The 16,287-nt window shown below is 54.4% G+C and overlaps 2 protein-coding genes and 1 long non-coding RNA gene across 5 annotated transcripts; 1 reads left to right on the forward strand and 2 right to left on the reverse strand.

Moving 5' to 3' along the window:
• Positions 1-3,226: 3,226 nt before the first annotated feature.
• Positions 3,227-14,976, forward strand: LOC145513988 (uncharacterized). The gene is made up of 2 exons (XR_014059789.1): positions 3,227-4,670; positions 12,316-14,976. It is a non-coding gene; the product is annotated as an uncharacterized LOC145513988 (long non-coding RNA).
• LOC145513955 (uncharacterized) lies at positions 4,923-9,992 on the reverse strand. Of its 2 annotated transcripts, none has more exons than XM_081511033.1 (3): positions 6,538-9,992; positions 5,826-6,138; positions 4,923-5,518 (listed from the first exon to the last, which is right to left on the reverse strand). In XM_081511033.1, exons 1-3 carry the CDS (start codon positions 6,772-6,774, stop codon positions 4,947-4,949), a joined length of 1,122 nt encoding a protein of 373 aa, XP_081367159.1. In that variant the 5' UTR covers positions 6,775-9,992; the 3' UTR covers positions 4,923-4,946. The 2 variants fall into 2 exon arrangements, with proteins under 2 accessions (XP_081367159.1, XP_081367158.1); XM_081511032.1 differs by having other exon boundaries at positions 4,923-5,569.
• On the reverse strand, positions 12,568-14,419 carry LOC145513961 (uncharacterized). 2 transcript variants are annotated; one of them, XM_081511042.1, is made up of 3 exons: positions 14,183-14,419; positions 13,471-13,783; positions 12,568-13,163 (listed from the first exon to the last, which is right to left on the reverse strand). In XM_081511042.1, exons 1-3 carry the CDS (start codon positions 14,417-14,419, stop codon positions 12,592-12,594), a joined length of 1,122 nt encoding a protein of 373 aa, XP_081367168.1. In that variant the 3' UTR covers positions 12,568-12,591. The 2 variants fall into 2 exon arrangements, with proteins under 2 accessions (XP_081367168.1, XP_081367169.1); XM_081511043.1 differs by having other exon boundaries at positions 12,568-13,214.
• Positions 14,977-16,287: the final 1,311 nt, after the last annotated feature.

Here is a 16,287-nt window from a genome sequence, read left to right on the forward strand (position 1 = left end):
GAATGCACAGGTATAAGATTAGATGAGGGTTAAGTTTTAGGGATAGGTTAGAGGGAGAGAAAGGCTTTAGGTTGGAGTTAGTCATGGGGGAAGAGTCAAGGGTGGTGGTGGTGTTTTTGGAATCTGAGCGCTGTGCATTCTTAGTCTATTTCCGTATGAACCCCTTCTCAGATACACCACTTGCAAGGAGTCTCTCATGTTCCGTTTCCTATCTTGGGATTTGTGAATGTTTAGCTTTTCCATTGTGAAGAGGTTCCATTGGATGGAAACCCACTGGTGTACTTCGTTTTCCTCTTTCCCTTACTTGAAGACATCCATTTCTGCTTCCACCCACCAAATGTCAAGGAGACCCTGATGTTAACAAGCTCTGACCTAGGCTTCTTTCTAGCTATCTCATAACATCAGCATTTAGAATGAGGTTTTTCAGTGATATTGAGGTGGTCTGAGATAAAAACCAATAGCATTCTTCAGATGTAGCTGTCTGGTTTTCCCATGGACATTTATTGAAGAGGCTTTCTTGTTCCCATTTGGATATTCTCCCCTTCTTTGTTAGAGATGAGTTGACCATGGATGCTGGGGTTTGTTTCTGAACTCTCAAATTTTTTCCATTGATCTGGATCTGTGTTTGTTGTTGTATTACCAAAAGCATACTGTCCTGCTGCTGCTGCTGCGGCTAAGTCACTTCAGTCATGTCTGACTCTGCGTGATCCCATCGCCTGAAAGCCTACCAGGTTCCTCCATCCAGGGCATTTTCCAGGCAAGAGTACTGGAGTGGGTGGCTATTCCCTTCTCCGACACTCTCCTGAGGATCCGAGTTTTGTAGTCTAATTTCCTTTTGCACAAACTTGGATGTCCGTTTCGGGGCTTTTTCGTCGGATTGTATTGACTATTTAGGCTCTTTTCTGTGTCCTGACACCTTTTGGAATTCTTTGTTCGGTGCGAAAATGCATTGGCATTTTGGGAGGAATAGCATCAAAGCTGTGGATTGCCTTGTGGGGCTGTGACATCATTTTCCCAATAGGAATTCTTTCAAGCCCTGAGCACAGCTTCTCTTTCCAGTGATTGGTGTGGGCTTGATCTTCTTTCTTCCATCTCTCGCCGTTTTGTGAGAACAGGTCCTTCCTTCCCTTCTGGGTTAGATGGACTCGTGGGTATCACTTCAGTGAATGGCATTGTCAGTGGGGGTGATAATTCCCTTCTCATTGGAAGACTTTGCTGTGAGTATTAGAAGTGCAAGTGATTTCTCTTCCCCTTCCTCCCTGTCCATCTCTCAGAGCCACCGGGAAACAGAGGCCTCATCCAGGGTCACACAGGCCTGAGGGAGTGCAACTAGACTGTTGTTTCTTCAGGCCCTCAGTGCTGGACATCATCCGGGATACTCTGTGTGTGTCTTCCTCAGTCTGGTGTCCCTTCAGACCTTTCCCTAGTTTTCACAGGCTTGTTGTGTTGGTGTTCTTTGTCTGTTTGGAGACACGTCCTTGAGAAGCTTTGTGTTTCCACTCATTCGTCTCGCGATGTATGACCTGTCTTTTGCTTTTGCAATGAGGTCTTTCCCACAGTAGATATCTTTGATTTTGCAAAGTCCACTGTATTCTCTGGGTTGTTTTGTGGACTGCCTTTTAGTTTTGTGTGTGAAGACTCAAAGCACGTGTCCGGTTTCTGCTCATTGTTCTTCTAGATTTGTGACAAGTTTTCATGGAAACTTTGTCTAGGGATAACTGGAAGTGAACTCGGTGTAAGGTGTCAAGCCTCCATCTCCATTCATGTCATGCCCTGCAGTTTCCAATTCCCTGTTCCTGAGTGGTTTTGGAGACCTTGTGGGAAGTTTGGTTGCATCGGAGTTTGCATTTCCACCTTGAGTAGATAGATTCACACTGTTCTGCCCTCAGGGACACTGTCAAGGGGGAGTGAGGAGCAGCCTGCACTTCCAGCAGTGACCACACGGTGGGGCGAGTGCTGCTCTCCCCTCTGGGAGCCCCAGGCCACAGGCATCCCAGTGAGGAGCCAGCTCTGTGCTCAGCTGAAAGGAGTTAGTCTCTCAGGAGCCTCTGAGCCCTTGCCTTTGGATCACCCAGGGTGGGCATTTACTGTGACAGAAAAAAATTGCCCTGAATTCCATGGACGGAAGAGCCTGGCTGTGTAGAGTTCGTGAGTTGCCGTGAATCAGACACAACTGAGGACACAAAAACTCAATAGACTAAAACACTTTTTGGGGGTGGGGGGAGTGAAAGGGGGTGATGTGGGGTTTTTTGTCTTATATATTAGCCAAGGGAAATCTAGTTTAAACCTAAATTCACATAGATGGGAAAGGTATAGCTCTCCGTCACCCTATTAAAAAAAAAAAAAAAAAACGACTTAACTTTTCTGAAAGTTTATTTAGTAGCTTCCTTGAGCAGTTCATTGTGAAGCATTTTTTTTTTTTTTCTGTGACATTGGCCTCATTAAAAAGTACGGTTTGCCTTTACTGGATAATTTTGTTCATCGGTTTGTTAGGGAATCTTGGTAATATTTGAGTTTCCTGGGGAGCATGGTCACATGACCTGGCCCTGGCCAATCGGTGCGTTCCACCTCCCTGGCCACTGTGATTGGCTCCGGACTGGGGCAGTGCCCAATCGGGGCCCAGGGCCGGGCCTGACGTTGGAAGCCAGGGGAAGACGAGCTCTCGTCCTGCTGGGGTAGGGGAAGGGGTGGGGCCGGGGGAGGTCAGGCTCCAGCAGTGGGAGGGGCTTGAGGTCCGCCTGCGGCAGTTGGTGACCTTCCTGCTCCCCTCAGGGCAGAGCCGCCGGCCTGAGAATGAGGGCGCTGCTGAGCCCAGGGGCTGGGATGGCCCGTTGCTGCTGTGGTCCCAGAGTTCCACCCGAGACCTGAGGGAGGCCGTCTGCCCGTGAGTCCTCTCCCGCTTGTCTGTCAGCTTGTTTGAAGCATGCTGGGTTTTCTGCCCAGCTGGCTAAGGGGAGTCCCTGGAAATGCAAGGGTGTGGGTTTTGGCAGACTTCAGGGAAGACATGCCAGATGAGCCTGGGAGACTCCAGCTTAATCTGGATTCAGGAGATATCTCTTCGGGCCAGCTAGTAATTGTAGGATAAGCCTAATGAGTCTTCACAGGATGAAGAGAGTAACGTGCCAAGGTAGCAATCGATGTCCTCCTTCGAGAGGATGAAGCTGGTGCTCAAAGAAGGGGGGAACTTGGCCACAGCAAGGAGGTGTGCACCCAGACAGAACCCCCAGATCCGGCCATTTGAGCTCAGGGAGGCCAGTGGTGTGGCTTGTCCCTGTGGCAGGGGCCGAGGCACGCAGCCCACCCTGATTCCTGCGGGGGCCTGACTTGGGAAGTGCCATCTGGTAGCTTTGAGACTCACCAAACCAAATTGCACTGGAGAGGGGAAGGACACCTTCCTTCATCCACCCCCCACCCCCGCCGGATTCCCACATACCCTGACCCCTTTCTCTGGATTTCGGAGCCATTTCCAGAGTCCCGCTCATATGACCTCATTCGAAGTGCACTGTGGACGAGCTGCCATCTGCAGCTGCTACCACAGCAGCCAAGGGCTTTAGCTCCCGAGTACCTCCCTTCCTTTGGAACTTGGGGGCCCTCTACTCCCCACTTGCACACCACAGACCTTTGCTGAGGATTGTGGGGACCCTCACTCAGTTTGCAGCACGTTGTAGCCATCCCTGTCCTCTCAATACCTCCCTTGCCACTCAGCTTGTGAGCTCCTTTGGAGCAGCGTGGCCCACCTGGCTGCAACGGAAGAGACACAGCTGACAGGGAAACAACAGCTTAGATCTGACAGCCGGAAAGCTCTGTCAAAAGGGACCTCCCTCTTCACACCGTAGAGGCTGTAGGAGCCGCCAGGGTTTGGGAACCAGTGCTGGGGCCAAAATGACTCCACAGCTGTTTTCCTTCCTGGGGAGGGTTCTGGCTCCAGTGGGAATGGCTCAAGTCTCCTAAGGTTCTGAAAGCCCACTGTGTGCAGATTCACGGTACACAGAGAGGAGAAGGTGGAGTCCTGCCCTGGAGGTGGGCACAGCTCACGGATGAGCCAGGCAGGCAGGCAGGCAGGCAGGGCATGAGAACACCTGAGCTGCCTTCATGAGTGAACGGTGTGGGGGCAGAGGAAGAGAAGCCGGTCTGCTCCCTCATGTGGTGCCCAGGGCAGGCTGTCCCCAGAGGAAACCCTTACGACGGTGAGGACTATCACTGCTGTTTCCCAAGGGGTTCCGTCGGTGCGTGTCTTCCCCGGAGCGGTCAGGCCGTCTCTAAAGTACACTGGCCATGGGCATTGCCTCTCCTTGGAACTTCCCATGTGTTTCTCTTTTTTATGGAACAGTGATTTTTCTAGAGGGGTTCTGGGCCACAAGGTTGTTGGGTCATTTTCTAGCCTTCTGTCGTGAAGAACGCTTTCCTGGGCGTTGGGGTGGTTTGTTGTTCCAGCTCCCTTTCCTGGCTTCTTTTGGGAGCTGGTGCAACAAGAGGAGCTCAGCCTCTGCCTTCTGGCTGAGATGTCACCCTTCAAACAGCAATGCCTGCCTGGAGATAATGATGGCATTTGCCAAAAGGGCTTCGTTTGGCACATGATATCTTGAAAGGACGTACACCGTCCTTTCAGCTATCAAAGGCTAGTTCAAATGACATAAAAATGAGAACTCTCCAATGGAGTCTTACAGTAGGTGGAGAGTCCGAAAAAAACTCCTTCAGTCATTTCACTGAGAGTCATTGATTGGGGACACCAAGAATATAGGAAGGAATGCAGAAAGAAAAGGTGAAGTTGTGTTCAGGATCGGGGGGAGGGATGAACAGGGCGTGCTTGCCTTGAATCCAGGCTTTGTTGGGGGGTGGGGCATAAAGATCGAACGGGTCTGAAACTACAAAGTGGTGATGGTAACACAGTATCACCAGAGTTACACAACAGTGTTCCCAAATTGCAACAATGATGAAAAAGTTTACTAATCCCAACTTAACCAAGAGAAATACAGGAAACCATACAAAAAATGAAACATCACCAGAAAGGTGGAAACAAACCAAATGCAAAGCAGTTCAGGGGAAAGGAACTCCATGTCCCCTGGGGGCAGACGGAGTTGCCGGCCTCCACGGTGAGCAGACAGGGATGGAGGCTGCAGAGCCGACCGCTCCCCTGGACGTGGTGTTTCCGGCAAGGGCTCTGGGTCTCTGTCCAGAGCGGGGGCTCGTTCTTCCTGCAGGGGCAGGTGAGTCATCGTCGGCGTCTGGGTGTTGCGCGGGAGCCAGGGCAGGCTCTCCCTGCCGAGGCGGTGACTCCGCCTCTGCCTCGGGTTCTCCTGCCAAAGCCCGAGCAGGTACAGGTGCACGTGGAGGTGGAGGTTCTGGCTGAGGGGGTGGGACATCAGTGCCTGGGGCTGGGGGTCCTGCAGGCACGGAGATCCGATCTGCCCGGTGTGCTGGCCAGTACCCAGCTGGCCTGGTGTCTCTGCGAGGGCAAGTCTCGGTTCTCCATCTGGCCTCGGTGGATCCCTGGGTCCTGCACCTGGAGCCACCACCTCTGTAGGGACAGGTCTGGGAAGTAGAGCCTGGTTCCAGTTGGAGGCCAGTGCTAGAGCCGGGGGAGAAGCAAAGTTTGCCCACAGGCCAGCCTTGGCATGTGCGTATCCCGGGACAGAAAGCTTCCAAGAGATTCCCAAAGAATACCCCGGGTCGGATGTCTTTTGGGACTGAAGTGTGCAAGATGGGGGTGGGGGTGTGAGGCCAGCGCTTGCTGCAGGCCCAGCAGCATCTTTCGGGGACTCGTCCCTGTGTAGCTCAGCACCCCCTCCCCACACACTCCCGTGCACCAGCCCCAGCGTCCTCACCTCTGTGCTCTGGCGTGCTGGGCTCCAGGTCCTCCTGCTGCCTCAGAGGCCGGGGTTCTCGGGACTCTGGGTCGGAGCCGGGTGTGCTGAGCTCCGTGGCAGCCTCAGACTGGGCCGCCGGGTGTATCCTGGGCGGTGTCTCGGCAGCAGGCCTTCCCCGCCTCCGCTTCGCCCCCGGTGGGGCTGATGCCTCCGTGGGCACGCTCACCTGGAGCCTGCACTGGGCCTCACGGGCGGGGGGGTGGTGCTCCGACCCCTCCCTCCGGGAGGTGGACGGGGTGTCCCCGTCCTCGGCCTCATCACGTGGGAAGCTCTGCAACGACAGTGACCGTCAGCCAGCCGTGCTGGGAGTTTTCCGAGCTGGGCCTGGCCAGTGGAGCCGCTGCTTCTGCCTGCTCGAACTTCTCTTCCCAGAAGGGTCAGAGACGTGTGTCTGCTCAGATCCCCACCCGGGAGGAAAGAGACCCACCTGAGGGTGTGAGGTCAGCCTGGGCGGCCGGCGCTGCCCGCACTCTCCCCATCCCACCCAGCCTGCTCTCCCCTGGGGTGTGGACACAACTTGTCCACAGGCTTCTGACCCCACATCCGCCTGGGCTTCCTTGAGGGAGACACACCCCGAGAAACCCGCATCCACACACACAGGCAAAGGACCCGGTGTTTCCGGGTGGCATGGGAGAGGTGGCCTGGCCCCGCCTGGGGCTCCCCGTGTTACCTTTCTGTTTCTCCGGGCAAAGGGCCAGAGGCCTCTCGGGGGTGCCCTGAGCCAACGTCGACAGGGTGCCCACGCACACTGCCTGTGAGCTTTCCTGAGGCCCCGGCCTCTGGGCAGGGGCAAACAGCAGAACATCCTGGCAGCAAGTGATCTGGCTGGGGGCTCCTCTCCGCTCTGGAGGCCTGGATACCCGGGTTGCGGGTTCTGTTGGGTTCTGTTGCCGGCAGGTGACATCATTTCCTGGGGTTCGTGCTGAGGTCCCTTCCCCAAAACTTCCCAAGGGAATCTCTGGGTTTCTGACTGCTCGACCACCCCCCTTAGGCCATGTGCAGGCACAGTGACAGCCACACAGCCCAGCCCACAGCCCTGGGGAGGCCTGGGTGCAGCCAGGGCCTGAGCTCCGAGGACCCCGCTGCTCTCAGACCAGGCTCCTTCTTCTCATAAGTGGTGTGGCCCTGGACAAGCATATGCCCCTCAGGGTTTCCCCAGTCTCTCCATCTGCAGAGTGGGGGTCATTCTCCCATCTGTTTCCTAGGTCTGTCGGCCTACGAGCAGCTCCATGCCTCTCCACCTGGGGCCGATATCACGTGGAGCTTGTGCGCTGAGACTTCAGAAAGAAAGACGCCATCCAGGGCTGACACAGCACAGAATGGGGCAGAACGAGGCCTGGATGCGCCGTGGTACCCAGGAAAAGGCACTCCCCCTCCTGACTGTTTTGAGACCCCGCATGCAAGTTGGAGGACCGAAAGGAAGACTCGAAGGTCTCCCTCTCTTATAGAAAAGAGTAGCCAACTTTCTGGTCCTCTGTTTCCATTGAGATTCTGTTCAAGTGTCCCAGCTCGGCTTCTGCGGGTGGCTGAGCTTCTAATGGCTCCCTGCGTTCTTGTCTTTTCCTCTCCAAACCTTCCGTCCTTTTCCCCCTTCTGGGGTGGATGGGCGCTGTCATTGCTTCTACCTTCGAGACAGATTGATGAAAAGTCTGGACCATCGACTCCTTTCCTCTCTTTGGTTCCGTGTCTCTCTCTCTGGCTGTGTCCCTCTCTTTTCCTTTCTCGATTCAGTCTGTGCCTTCCTCTTTCTCTCTCGTGTGTGGATGGATGGATGCTAGGAATGCCCATGTATATGATTAGATGAGGGTTATGTTTTAGGGATAGGTTAGAGGGAGAGAAAGGCTTTAGGTCGGAGTTGGTCATGGGGGAAGGGTCAAGGGTGGTGGTGGTGTTTCTTGGAATCTGAGTGCTGTGCATTCTTCGTCTCTTTCCATATGAACCCCTTCTCAGATACACCACTTGCAAGGAGTCTCTCATGTTCCGTTTCCTATCTTTTGCATTTGTGAATGCTTAGCTTCTCTGTTGTGAAGAGGTTCCATTGGATGGAAACCCATTGGTGTACTTGGTTTCCCTCTTCCCCTTACTTGAAGAGACCCATTTCTACCTCCGCCCAGCAAATGGCAAGGAGACTCTGATGTTAAGGAGCCTTTGACCTACGCTTCTTTCTAGCTATCTCATGACATCAGTCTTTAGGGTGAGGTTTTTCCCCGATATTGAGGTGGTGTGAGATCAAAACCAATAGCGTTCTTCAGATGTAGCTGTCTGGTTTTCCCATGGACATTGATTGAAGAGGCTTTCTTGTTCCCATTTGGATATTCTCCCCTTCTGTGTCAGAGATGAGTTGACCATGGATGCCGGGGTTTGTTTCTGGACCCTCAACTTTATTCCATCGATCTGGATCTGTGTGTGTTGTTGTATTCCCAATAGCATACCGTCCTGCTGCTGCCGCTGCGGCTAAGTCACTTCAGTCGTGTCTGACTCTGCGCGACCCCATGGCCTGCAGCCTACCAGGCTCCTCCGTCCAGGGCATTTTCCAGGCAAGAGTACTGGAGTGGGTCGCCATCGCCTTCTCCGATACTCTCCTGAGGATCCTAGTTTGGTCGTCTAATTTCCTTTCACACAACCTTGGATGTCCGTATCGGGGCTTTTTCGTCGGATTGTATTGACAATTTAGGCTCTTTTCTGTTTCCGTAACCCCTTTTGCAATTCTTTGTTCGGTGCGAAAATGCATTGGCATTTTGGGAGGAATAGCATCGAAGCTGTGGATTGCCTTGTGGGGCTGTGACATCATTTTCCCAATAGGAATTCTTTCAAGCCCTGAGCACAGCTTCTCTTTCCAGTGATTGGTGTGGGCTTGATCTTCTTTCTTCCATCTCTCGCCGTTTTGTGAGAACAGGTCCTTCCTTCCCTTCTGGGTTAGATGGACTCGTGGGTATCACTTCAGTGAATGGCATTGTCAGTGGGGGTGATAATTCCCTTCTCATTGGAAGACTTTGCTGTGAGTATTAGAAGTGCAAGTGATTTCTCTTCCCCTTCCTCCCTGTCCATCTCTCAGAGCCACCGGGAAACAGAGGCCTCATCCAGGGTCACACAGGCCTGAGGGAGTGCAACTAGACTGTTGTTTCTTCAGGCCCTCAGTGCTGGACATCATCCGGGATACTCTGTGTGTGTCTTCCTCAGTCTGGTGTCCCTTCAGACCTTTCCCTAGTTTTCACAGGCTTGTTGTGTTGGTGTTCTTTGTCTGTTTGGAGACACGTCCTTGAGAAGCTTTGTGTTTCCACTCATTCGTCTCGCGATGTATGACCTGTCTTTTGCTTTTGTAATGAGGTCTTTCCCACAGTAGATATCTTTGATTTTGCAAAGTCCACTGTATTCTCTGGGTTGTTTTGTGGACTGCCTTTTAGTTTTGTGTGTGAAGACTCAAAGCACGTGTCCGGTTTCTGCTCATTGTTCTTCTAGATTTGTGACAAGTTTTCATGGAAACTTTGTCTAGGGATAACTGGAAGTGAACTCGGTGTAAGGTGTCAAGCCTCCATCTCCATTCATGTCATGCCCTGCAGTTTCCAATTCCCTGTTCCTGAGTGGTTTTGGAGACCTTGTGGGAAGTTTGGTTGCATCGGAGTTTGCATTTCCACCTTGAGTAGATAGATTCACACTGTTCTGCCCTCAGGGACACTGTCAAGGGGGAGTGAGGAGCAGCCTGCACTTCCAGCAGTGACCACACGGTGGGGCGAGTGCTGCTCTCCCCTCTGGGAGCCCCAGGCCACAGGCATCCCAGTGAGGAGCCAGCTCTGTGCTCAGCTGAAAGGAGTTAGTCTCTCAGGAGCCTCTGAGCCCTTGCCTTTGGATCACCCAGGGTGGGCATTTACTGTGACAGAAAAAAATTGCCCTGAATTCCATGGACGGAAGAGCCTGGCTGTGTAGAGTTCGTGAGTTGCCGTGAATCAGACACAACTGAGGACACAAAAACTCAATAGACTAAAACACTTTTTGGGGGTGGGGGGAGTGAAAGGGGGTGATGTGGGGTTTTTTGTCTTATATAATAGCCAAGGGAAATCTAGTTTAAACCTAAATTCACATAGATGGGAAAGGTATAGCTCTCCGTCACCCTATTAAAAAAAAAAAAAAAAACGACTTAACTTTTCTGAAAGTTTATTTAGTAGCTTCCTTGAGCAGTTCATTGTGAAGCATTTTTTTTTTTTCTGTGACATTGGCCTCATTAAAAAGTACGGTTTGCCTTTACTGGATAATTTTGTTCATCGGTTTGTTAGGGAATCTTGGTAATATTTGAGTTTCCTGGGGAGCATGGTCACATGACCTGGCCCTGGCCAATCGGTGCGTTCCACCTCCCTGGCCACTGTGATTGGCTCCGGACTGGGGCAGTGCCCAATCGGGGCCCAGGGCCGGGCCTGACGTTGGAAGCCAGGGGAAGACGAGCTCTCGTCCTGCTGGGGTAGGGGAAGGGGTGGGGCCGGGGGAGGTCAGGCTCCAGCAGTGGGAGGGGCTTGAGGTCCGCCTGCGGCAGTTGGTGACCTTCCTGCTCCCCTCAGGGCAGAGCCGCCGGCCTGAGAATGAGGGCGCTGCTGAGCCCAGGGGCTGGGATGGCCCGTTGCTGCTGTGGTCCCAGAGCTCCACCCGAGACCTGAGGGAGGCCGTCTGCCCGTGAGTCCTCTCCCGCTTGTCTGTCAGCTTGTTTGAAGCATGCTGGGTTTTCTGCCCAGCTGGCTAAGGGGAGTCCCTGGAAATGCAAGGGTGTGGGTTTTGGCAGACTTCAGGGAAGACATGCCAGATGAGCCTGGGAGACTCCAGCTTAATCTGGATTCAGGAGATATCTCTTCGGGCCAGCTAGTAATTGTAGGATAAGCCTAATGAGTCTTCACAGGATGAAGAGAGTAACGTGCCAAGGTAGCAATCGATGTCCTCCTTCGAGAGGATGAAGCTGGTGCTCAGAGAAGGGGGGAACTTGGCCACAGCAAGGAGGTGTGCACCCAGACAGAACCCCCAGATCCGGCCATTTGAGCTCAGGGAGGCCACTGGTGTGGCTTGTCCCTGTGGCAGGGGCCGAGGCACGCAGCCCACCCTGATTCCTGCGGGGGCCTGACTTGGGAAGTGCCATCTGGTAGCTTTGAGACTCACCAAACCAAATTGCACTGGAGAGGGGAAGGACACCTTCCTTCATCCACCCCCCACCCCCGCCGGATTCCCACATACCCTGACCCCTTTCTCTGGATTTCGGAGCCATTTCCAGAGTCCCGCTCATATGACCTCATTCGAAGTGCACTGTGGACGAGCTGCCATCTGCAGCTGCTACCACAGCAGCCAAGGGCTTTAGCTCCCGAGTACCTCCCTTCCTTTGGAACTTGGGGGCCCTCTACTCCCCACTTGCACACCACAGACCTTTGCTGAGGATTGTGGGGACCCTCACTCAGTTTGCAGCACGTTGTAGCCATCCCTGTCCTCTCAATACCTCCCTTGCCACTCAGCTTGTGAGCTCCTTTGGAGCAGCGTGGCCCACCTGGCTGCAACGGAAGAGACACAGCTGACAGGGAAACAACAGCTTAGATCTGACAGCCGGAAAGCTCTGTCAAAAGGGACCTCCCTCTTCACACCGTAGAGGCTGTAGGAGCCGCCAGGGTTTGGGAACCAGTGCTGGGGCCAAAATGACTCCACAGCTGTTTTCCTTCCTGGGGAGGGTTCTGGCTCCAGTGGGAATGGCTCAAGTCTCCTAAGGTTCTGAAAGCCCACTGTGTGCAGATTCACGGTACACAGAGAGGAGAAGGTGGAGTCCTGCCCTGGAGGTGGGCACAGCTCACAGATGAGCCAGGCAGGCAGGCAGGCAGGCAGGGCATGAGAACACCTGAGCTGCCTTCATGAGTGAATGGTGTGGGGGCAGAGGAAGAGAAGCCGGTCTGCTCCCTCATGTGGTGCCCAGGGCAGGTTGTCCCCAGAGGAAACCCTTACGACGGTGAGGACTATCACTGCTGTTTCCCAAGGGGTTCCGTCGGTGCGTGTCTTCCCCGGAGCGGTCAGGCCGTCTCTAAAGTACACTGGCCATGGGCATTGCCTCTCCTTGGAACTTCCCATGTGTTTCTCTTTTTTATGGAACAGTGATTTTTCTAGAGGGGTTCTGGGCCACAAGGTTGTTGGGTCATTTTCTAGCCTTCTGTCGTGAAGAACGCTTTCCTGGGCGTTGGGGTGGTTTGTTGTTCCAGCTCCCTTTCCTGGCTTCTTTTGGGAGCTGGGGCAACAAGAGGAGCTCAGCCTCTGCCTTCTGGCTGAGATGTCACCCTTCAAACAGCAATGCCTGCCTGGAGATAATGATGGCATTTGCCAAAAGGGCTTCGTTTGGCACATGATATCTTGAAAGGACGTACACCGTCCTTTCAGCTATCAAAGGCTAGTTCAAATGACATAAAAATGAGAACTCTCCAATGGAGTCTTACAGTAGGTGGAGAGTCCGAAAAAAACTCCTTCAGTCATTTCACTGAGAGTCATTGATTGGGGACACCAAGAATATAGGAAGGAATGCAGAAAGAAAAGGTGAAGTTGTGTTCAGGATCGGGGGGAGGGATGAACAGGGCGTGCTTGCCTTGAATCCAGGCTTTGTTGGGGGGTGGGGCATAAAGATCGAACGGGTCTGAAACTACAAAGTGGTGATGGTAACACAGTATCACCAGAGTTACACAACAGTGTTCCCAAATTGCAACAATGATGAAAAAGTTTACTAATCCCAACTTAACCAAGAGAAATACAGGAAACCATACAAAAAATGAAACATCACCAGAAAGGTGGAAACAAACCAAATGCAAAGCAGTTCAGGGGAAAGGAACTCCATGTCCCCTGGGGGCAGACGGAGTTGCCGGCCTCCACGGTGAGCAGACAGGGATGGAGGCTGCAGAGCCGACCGCTCCCCTGGACGTGGTGTTTCCGGCAAGGGCTCTGGGTCTCTGTCCAGAGCGGGGGCTCGTTCTTCCTGCAGGGGCGGGTGAGTCATCGTCGGCGTCTGGGTGTTGCGCGGGAGCCAGGGCAGGCTCTCCCTGCCGAGGCGGTGACTCCGCCTCTGCCTCGGGTTCTCCTGCCAAAGCCCGAGCAGGTACAGGTGCACGTGGAGGTGGAGGTTCTGGCTGAGGGGGTGGGACATCAGTGCCTGGGGCTGGGGGTCCTGCAGGCACGGAGATCCGATCTGCCCGGTGTGCTGGCCAGTACCCAGCTGGCCTGGTGTCTCTGCGAGGGCAAGTCTCGGTTCTCCATCTGGCCTCGGTGGATCCCTGGGTCCTGCACCTGGAGCCACCACCTCTGTAGGGACAGGTCTGGGAAGTAGAGCCTGGTTCCAGTTGGAGGCCAGTGCTAGAGCCGGGGGAGAAGCAAAGTTTGCCCACAGGCCAGCCTTGGCATGTGCGTATCCCGGGACAGAAAGCTTCCAAGAGATTCCCAAAGAATACCCCGGGTCGGATGTCTTTTGGGACTGAAGTGTGCAAGATGGGGGTGGGGGTGTGAGGCCAGCGCTTGCTGCAGGCCCAGCAGCATCTTTCGGGGACTCGTCCCTGTGTAGCTCAGCACCCCCTCCCCACACACTCCCGTGCACCAGCCCCAGCGTCCTCACCTCTGTGCTCTGGCGTGCTGGGCTCCAGGTCCTCCTGCTGCCTCAGAGGCCGGGGTTCTCGGGACTCTGGGTCGGAGCCGGGTGTGCTGAGCTCCGTGGCAGCCTCAGACTGGGCCGCCGGGTGTATCCTGGGCGGTGTCTCGGCAGCAGGCCTTCCCCGCCTCCGCTTCGCCCCCGGTGGGGCTGATGCCTCCGTGGGCACGCTCACCTGGAGCCTGCACTGGGCCTCACGGGCGGGGGGGTGGTGCTCCGACCCCTCCCTCCGGGAGGTGGACGGGGTGTCCCCGTCCTCGGCCTCATCACGTGGGAAGCTCTGCAACGACAGTGACCGTCAGCCAGCCGTGCTGGGAGTTTTCCGAGCTGGGCCTGGCCAGTGGAGCCGCTGCTTCTGCCTGCTCGAACTTCTCTTCCCAGAAGGGTCAGAGACGTGTGTCTGCTCAGATCCCCACCCGGGAGGAAAGAGACCCACCTGAGGGTGTGAGGTCAGCCTGGGCGGCCGGCGCTGCCCGCACTCTCCCCATCCCACCCAGCCTGCTCTCCCCTGGGGTGTGGACACAACTTGTCCACAGGCTTCTGACCCCACATCCGCCTGGGCTTCCTTGAGGGAGACACACCCCGAGAAACCCGCATCCACACACACAGGCAAAGGACCCGGTGTTTCCGGGTGGCATGGGAGAGGTGGCCTGGCCCCGCCTGGGGCTCCCCGTGTTACCTTTCTGTTTCTCCGGGCAAAGGGCCAGAGGCCTCTCGGGGGTGCCCTGAGCCAACGTCGACAGGGTGCCCACGCACACTGCCTGTGAGCTTTCCTGAGGCCCCGGCCTCTGGGCAGGGGCAAACAGCAGAACATCCTGGCAGCAAGTGATCTGGCTGGGGGCTCCTCTCCGCTCTGGAGGCCTGGATACCCGGGTTGCGGGTTCTGTTGGGTTCTGTTGCCGGCAGGTGACATCATTTCCTGGGGTTCGTGCTGAGGTCCCTTCCCCAAAACTTCCCAAGGGAATCTCTGGGTTTCTGACTGCTCGACCACCCCCCTTAGGCCATGTGCAGGCACAGTGACAGCCACACAGCCCAGCCCACAGCCCTGGGGAGGCCTGGGTGCAGCCAGGGCCTGAGCTCCGAGGACCCCGCTGCTCTCAGACCAGGCTCCTTCTTCTCATAAGTGGTGTGGCCCTGGACAAGCATATGCCCCTCAGGGTTTCCCCAGTCTCTCCATCTGCAGAGTGGGGGTCATTCTCCCATCTGTTTCCTAGGTCTGTCGGCCTACGAGCAGCTCCATGCCTCTCCACCTGGGGCCGATATCACGTGGAGCTTGTGCGCTGAGACTTCAGAAAGAAAGACGCCATCCAGGGCTGACACAGCACAGAATGGGGCAGAACGAGGCCTGGATGCGCCGTGGTACCCAGGAAAAGGCACTCCCCCTCCTGACTGTTTTGAGACCCCGCATGCAAGTTGGAGGACCGAAAGGAAGACTCGAAGGTCTCCCTCTCTTATAGAAAAGAGTAGCCAACTTTCTGGTCCTCTGTTTCCATTGAGATTCTGTTCAAGTGTCCCAGCTCGGCTTCTGCGGGTGGCTGAGCTTCTAATGGCTCCCTGCGTTCTTGTCTTTTCCTCTCCAAACCTTCCGTCCTTTTCCCCCTTCTGGGGTGGATGGGCGCTGTCATTGCTTCTACCTTCGAGACAGATTGATGAAAAGTCTGGACCATCGACTCCTTTCCTCTCTTTGGTTCCGTGTCTCTCTCTGGCTGTGTCCCTCTCTTTTCCTTTCTCGATTCAGTCTGTGCCTTCCTCTTTCTCTCTCGTGTGTGGATGGATGGATGCTAGGAATGCCCATGTATATGATTAGATGAGGGTTATGTTTTAGGGATAGGTTAGAGGGAGAGAAAGGCTTTAGGTCGGAGTTGGTCATGGGGGAAGGGTCAAGGGTGGTGGTGGTGTTTCTTGGAATCTGAGTGCTGTGCATTCTTCGTCTCTTTCCATATGAACCCCTTCTCAGATACACCACTTGCAAGGAGTCTCTCATGTTCCGTTTCCTATCTTTTGCATTTGTGAATGCTTAGCTTCTCTGTTGTGAAGAGGTTCCATTGGATGGAAACCCATTGGTGTACTTGGTTTCCCTCTTCCCCTTACTTGAAGAGACCCATTTCTACCTCCGCCCAGCAAATGGCAAGGAGACTCTGATGTTAAGGAGCCTTTGACCTACGCTTCTTTCTAGCTATCTCATGACATCAGTCTTTAGGGTGAGGTTTTTCCCCGATATTGAGGTGGTGTGAGATCAAAACCAATAGCGTTCTTCAGATGTAGCTGTCTGGTTTTCCCATGGACATTGATTGAAGAGGCTTTCTTGTTCCCATTTGGATATTCTCCCCTTCTGTGTCAGAGATGAGTTGACCATGGATGCCGGGGTTTGTTTCTGGACCCTCAACTTTATTCCATCGATCTGGATCTGTGTGTGTTGTTGTATTCCCAATAGCATACCGTCCTGCTGCTGCCGCTGCGGCTAAGTCACTTCAGTCGTGTCTGACTCTGCGCGACCCCATGGCCTGCAGCCTACCAGGCTCCTCCGTCCAGGGCATTTTCCAGGCAAGAGTACTGGAGTGGGTCGCCATCGCCTTCTCCGATACTCTCCTGAGGATCCTAGTTTGGTCGTCTAATTTCCTTTCACACAACCTTGGATGTCCGTATCGGGGCTTTTTCGTCGGATTGTATTGACAATTTAGGCTCTTTTCTGTTTCCGTAACCCCTTTTGCAATTCTTTGTTCGGTGCGAAAATGCATTGGCATTTTGGGAGGAATAGCATCGAAGCTGTGGATTGCCTTGTGG

Source organism: Giraffa tippelskirchi, chromosome 7 (assembly GCF_054371585.1).
Source record: "Giraffa tippelskirchi isolate mGirTip1 chromosome 7, T2T-mGirTip1v1.2.pri, whole genome shotgun sequence".
In the NCBI taxonomy this organism is placed as follows: domain Eukaryota; kingdom Metazoa; phylum Chordata; class Mammalia; order Artiodactyla; family Giraffidae; genus Giraffa; species Giraffa tippelskirchi.

Bases quoted from the DNA above. Each gene is read 5' to 3' on its own strand.
- LOC145513955 (XM_081511032.1), bottom strand. From the start codon at position 6,774: ATGATGTCACCTGCCGGCAACAGAACCCAACAGAACCCGCAACCCGGG. The intron at 6,139-6,537 runs GTAACACGGGGA...CTGTCGTTGCAG, and splicing joins TTGCCCGGAGAAACAGAAAG to AGCTTCCCACGTGATGAGGC. The intron at 5,570-5,825 runs GTGAGGACGCTG...CCCCGGCTCTAG, and splicing joins CAGCACGCCAGAGCACAGAG to CACTGGCCTCCAACTGGAAC.
- LOC145513961 (XM_081511043.1), bottom strand. From the start codon at position 14,419: ATGATGTCACCTGCCGGCAACAGAACCCAACAGAACCCGCAACCCGGG. The intron at 13,784-14,182 runs GTAACACGGGGA...CTGTCGTTGCAG, and splicing joins TTGCCCGGAGAAACAGAAAG to AGCTTCCCACGTGATGAGGC. The intron at 13,215-13,470 runs GTGAGGACGCTG...CCCCGGCTCTAG, and splicing joins CAGCACGCCAGAGCACAGAG to CACTGGCCTCCAACTGGAAC.